We start from the raw sequence: 5,523 nt of genomic DNA, 5'->3' as shown, positions 1-5,523 counted from the left end.
TCTGTCATAAAGACACATGTACATGTTTATTTTAGCACTGTTCACAATAGGAAAGACTTGGAATGAACCCAAATTCCCATCAGTGTTAGACTGGGTAAAGAAAATGTGGCATATTTACACCATGAAATACTATGCAGCCTTAAAATAAGATGAGTTCATGTTTTTTGCAGATACATGGGTGAATCTGGAAACCATCATTCTCAGCAAACTGACAAGAACAGAAAACCAAACACCACATGTTCTCACTCATAAGTGGGTGTTGAACTATGAGAACACATGGGCAGAGGGAGGGGAACATCACACACCAGGGCTTCTCCGGGGCTAGGGGGTAGGTGAGGGATAGCATTAGGAGGAATACCTAATGTAGATGATGGGGTGATGGATGCAGCAAACCACCATGGCACCTATGTAACAAACCTGCACGTTCTGCACATGTACCTCAGAACTTAAAGTATAAAACAAAATCCAAGGTATTCAGGCAAAAATTAGCATGATTGATAGAAGAATACCTTGTATCTCAGTACTGACGTTGAATGTAAATGGCCTCAATACTTCACTTAAAAGATATAGAATGACAGAATGGCTGAGAATTAACCAACCAAGTATCTACTGTCTTCAAGAGACTCACCTAACACATAAGGATTCACATAGACTTAAGGTAAAGGAGTGAAAAAAGATACTCCATGCAGATGAACCCCAAAAGGGAGCAAGAGTAGCTATTCATGTATCAGACAATACAAACTTGAAAGCAACAGCAATTAAAAAAAGAAAGGATAAAAAGACTCATCGAATAGTAAAATATCACAGTCCTCAATCTCTATACATCTAACACTGGAGCTTCCAAAGTTATAAAACAATTACTGTTAGACCTAAAAAGTGAGATAGATGGGAACACAATAACAGTGGGGGACTTTCATACTCCACTGACAACACTACACAGATTAAGACAGAAAGTCAACAAGTAAACAATGGGCTTGACTGTATTCTAGAACAAATGGACTTAAAAGATATTTACAGAACATTCTATTCAACAACTACAGAGTACACATCAGCACATGGAACATTCCCTAACATAGACCATATGATAAGCCATAAAACAAGTGCCATTAAATTTAAGAAAATCAAAATCATATCAAGTACTCTTTTAGACCACAATGGAGTGTAATTGGAAATCAACTCCAGAAGGAACACAAAAACCATGCAAGTACATGGAAATTAAATAATCTGCTCCTGAATGATCGTTGGGGCAATAGTGAAATCAAGGTGGAAACTTAAACACTTTTTGGACTGAATGATAATGACGATACAAGTTATCAAAACCTCTGAGATACAGGAAAAGTGGTGCTATGACAAAAGTTTATATCATTAAATGCCTACATCAAAAAGTCTGAAAGAGTACAGTCTAAGGTTAATCCTGAAAGAACTAGAGAAAGAAGGACAAACCAAACCAAAACCCAGCAGAATAAAAGAAGTAACAAAAGATCAGAGCAAAACTAAATGAAATTGAAACAAACAAAACTTACAAAATATAAATGAAACAAAAAGGTGGTTCTTTGATAAGAGAAACAAAATTGATAGACCTTTAGTGAGATTAATCAAGAAGAGAGAAAATCTAGTTATTAGAAATGAAATGGGAGATATTACAAACAATATGACAGAAGTAGAAAAGATCACTAAGGCTACTTTCAACACCTTTATGTGCACAAACTAGAAAACCTAAAGGAGATTTATGAATTCCAAACTATAAAACTCTCCTAGATTAAATCAGAAATAAATAGAAACTCTGAACAGACCAATAACAAGGAGCAGCACTGAGATGGTGACATGGTTTGGCTGTCCCCCACCCAATATCTCTTCTTGAATTAGAGACCAGGTGGAGGTAACTTTTTTCACGAGATCTGACGGTTTGATGTTTGGCAAGTTTCTCCTTCAGTCATTCTTCCTACCACCATGTGAAGAAGCTCCCTTTTGCCTTCCGCCATGATTGTGTTTCCTGAGGCCTTCCCAGCCATGTGGAACTGTGAGTCAATTAAATGTGTTTCTTTTATAAATCACTGAGTCTTGGCTGGGTGCAATGTCTCACGCTTGTAATCCCAGCACTTTGGGAGGCTGAGGCAGGCATATCACCTAAGGTTGGGAGTTCGATACCAGCCTGACCAACGTGGAGAAACCTTGTTTCTACTAAAACTACAAAATTACCTGGGCTTGGTGGTGCATGCCTGTAATCCCAGCTACTTGGGAGGCTGAGGCAGGGGAAACACTTGAACCCGGGAGGTGTAGGTTGCAGTGAGCCAAGATCGTGGCTTTGTTCTCCAGCCTGGGCAACAAGAGCAAAACTTTGTCTTAAAAAAAAAAAAAGAAAAATCACATTATCAGATAAATTAGTGTCTGGCATTTTCATATAGCGATGTGAGAGTGGACTAATATAGTAAATCTGTAGAAAGTGGGGGTGGTGCTATAAAGATACCTGAATATGTGGAAATAACTTTGGAACTGGGTAACAGGCAGAGGTTGGAACAATTTGGAGGGCTCAGAAGAACACAGGAAGTTGTGGGTAAGTTTAGAACTTTCTTTTTTTAAAAAAAATTTATGTATTTTACTTTAGGGGCATACTATATCTGGCATTTCTCCCCATGTTATCCCTCTCTGCAGTACATTGAAATTCAGAGAGATAAATTTGAGTATCTGGCAGAAGAAATTTCCAAAAAGCAAAGCATTCAAGAAGTGACTTAGATGCTCTTAAAAGCACTTAGTTTTATGCATTCAAAAAAAAGATGGTTTGAAATTGAAACAGGTTTAAAAGGGAAGCAGAGGCTAATAGTTTGGAAAATGCAGCCTGGTGGTGTGATAGTAAAGAAAAACCCATTTTCTGAGGAAAAATTCAAGCCAGCTGCAGAAATTTTTATAAGTAATGAGGATCTAAATGTTGACTGCCAAGACAATGGGGAAAATGTCTTCAGGACGTGTCAGAGGCCTTTATAGCATTCCCTCCTATCACATGGTTGAAAGCATAGGAGAAAAAATAATTTCATGATCCAGGCTCAGTGCCTTGCTGCTTGGGACTTGGGGCCGTGTCCTAGCTATGGCTAAACCCTGAGTGTACAGCTTCCCAGGGTTCAAGCCCCAAGCCTTGGCAGCTTTCACTTGGTGTTGAGCCTATGGGTGCACAGAAGTTAAGAATTGAGGTTTGGAGACCTCCACTGTGATTTTAGAGGATGTATGGAAATGCCCGGATGTCTAGGCAGAAGTTTGCTGTGGTGGCATAGCTCATGTGGAGAACCTATGGTAAGGCAGTGTGGAAAGGAAATGTGGTTTTGGAATCCCCACACAAAGCCCCCGTTGTGACACTGCCTAGTGGAGCTGTGAGAAGACAGCCACCCTCCTGCAGGCCCCAGAATGGTAGATTCACTGACAGCTTGCACCATGCACCTGGAAAAATCACAGACGATGCCGCCTTGTGAAAGCAGCCAGGAAGGGGGCGGTACCCAGCAAAACCATAGAGGTGGAGCTGGCCAAGGCTGTGGTAGCCCACCTCTTGCATCAGCATGGCCTGGATGTGAGACATACAGTTAAAGAGATAATTTTGGAGCATTAAGGTTTTACTGCCCTGCTGGATTTTGGACTTGCATGGGCCCTGTAGCCCCTTTGTTTTGGCCCATTTCTCCCATTTGGAACAGGTGTATTTAGCCAATGCATCTACCCCCATTTTATCTAGGAGATAAATGATTTTATTTTACCGGCTCATAGATGGAAGGAACTTGTCTTCGATGAGATTTTAGACTTGGACTTGTAGGATAATGCTGGACTTAGTTAAGGTTTGGGAGGATTGTTTTGTTCACACCAAAAAAAATTGTTTTAAAATGTGAGGATATGAGATGTGGGAGGGGCCAGGAGTGAAGTGATATGGTTTGTCTGTGTCCCCAGCCAAAATCTCATCTTGAATTTGTGTTCATGATCCCCACGTTTCGAGGAGGAGACCAGGTGGAGGTAACTGAATCATGGGGCTGGTTTCCTTTATGCTGTTCTTGTGATAGTGAGTGAGTTTTTAGGCGATCTGATGGATTTTAAGTGTTTGGGAAGTTCCTCCTTTGGTCATTCTCCTTCATGCTGCCTTGTGAAAAAGGTGCCTCACTTCCCCTTTGCCTTCTGCCATGATTGTAAGTTTCCTGAAACCTTCCCAGCCATGTAGAACTGGGAGTCAAAGCTCTTTCATTTATATATTAATCTAGTCTCAGATATTTCCTTATAGCAATGTGAGAATAGACTAATACGGATGGTAGTTTTTATTTTTATTTTTATTTTTTTTAGTGAAGAATTTTATTTTGCTATATTAATCCTCACAGTATTTTAAAAGGCAAGCTGTAAATCTAATAATATTTGATTGTTAGAAATTTGTGACATCATGAGTATACTTCTATTTTTTCTCTTGGCCTTTTTCTTTCTTGAGCCTGTCAGAGAGATTTACTGCTATGGCTAAGTTCAAATGACAGATTTTGCGTGGGAGTCTTAGGATTCCAGTATGAATCCCACTCTCTCACCTACAGTTTCACAGTCATCGCAACAGTGATCCAGAACTCTTACAGCAGGTAATTAGGATGCAGTTTGAACTTATCCCGACAATACGGATGGTAGTTTTTAAAAATTACCAACAAACAAGTGTCCAGGACCAGATGGATTCACAGCCAAATTCTATCAAACATTAAAAAAAAATTCCAATCCTATTGACACCGTTTGAAAAGATAGGCAAAGAGCAAATTCTCTCGATCATTCTGTGAAGCCAGCAGCACTCTAATACCAAAATCAGGAAAGGACGTAACAAGGAAAACTACAGACCAGTATCCCTGATGAACATAGATGCAAAAATCCTCAACCAAATACCGAATCCAACAGCATATCACAAAGACAATCCACTATGATCAAGTGGGTTTCATACCAGTGCAGCAGGATGGTTTAACATATCCAAGTCAGTAAGTGTGATACACCACGTAAAGAGAATCCAAAACAGAAATCACAGGATCATCTGAATAGATGCAGAAAAAGTATTTGATAAAATTTAGTATTTATTTAAAATTAGAGCCCTCAGCAAAATCAACATAGAAGGGACACACCTTAAGGTAATAAAAGCCATCTATGACATGCCCACAGCCAACATTATATTGAATGAGGAAAAGTTGAAAGCATTTTTCCTTGAGAACTGGAACATGACAAGGATGCACACTTTCATCACTTCTATTCATTGTAACTGTGGAAATTTTCTACAGAGCATTCAGACAAGAATGAAATATAGGGCATCCAAATTGGTGAAGTGGGAGTCAAACTGTCAATGTTCGCTGATGTTATGATCATATCCCTAGAAAATCCCAGACATTCATTTAGAAACCCTCCTATATCTGATAAATTCAGTAAAGTTTTAGGATACAAAATCAACGTACACAAGTTGTAGCACTGCTATACACCAACGTCGACTATGCCTAGAATCAAATCAAGAACTCAACTTTTTTGGACAGCTGGGAGGGAAAAAAA

The 5,523-nt window shown here is 39.3% G+C and overlaps 1 protein-coding gene across 1 annotated transcript in view; it reads left to right on the top strand.

Moving 5' to 3' along the window:
• Positions 1–407: 407 nt before the first annotated feature.
• Positions 408–5,523, top strand: part of LOC108306886 (zinc finger protein 670-like) — a 9,720-nt gene continuing 4,604 nt past the window's right edge. The window contains 1 exon segment of the mRNA XM_017531969.2: positions 408–658. Coding sequence (XP_017387458.1) covers positions 491–658 — 168 coding nt within the window. The 5' untranslated portion in view covers positions 408–490.

Source organism: Cebus imitator, unplaced genomic scaffold (assembly GCF_001604975.1).
Source record: "Cebus imitator isolate Cc_AM_T3 unplaced genomic scaffold, Cebus_imitator-1.0 Scaffold75, whole genome shotgun sequence".
Taxonomy (NCBI): Eukaryota; Metazoa; Chordata; class Mammalia; order Primates; family Cebidae; genus Cebus; species Cebus imitator.
Note: the sequence above shows the minus strand (reverse complement) of the source record. Positions and strands in the feature narration are given on the sequence as shown.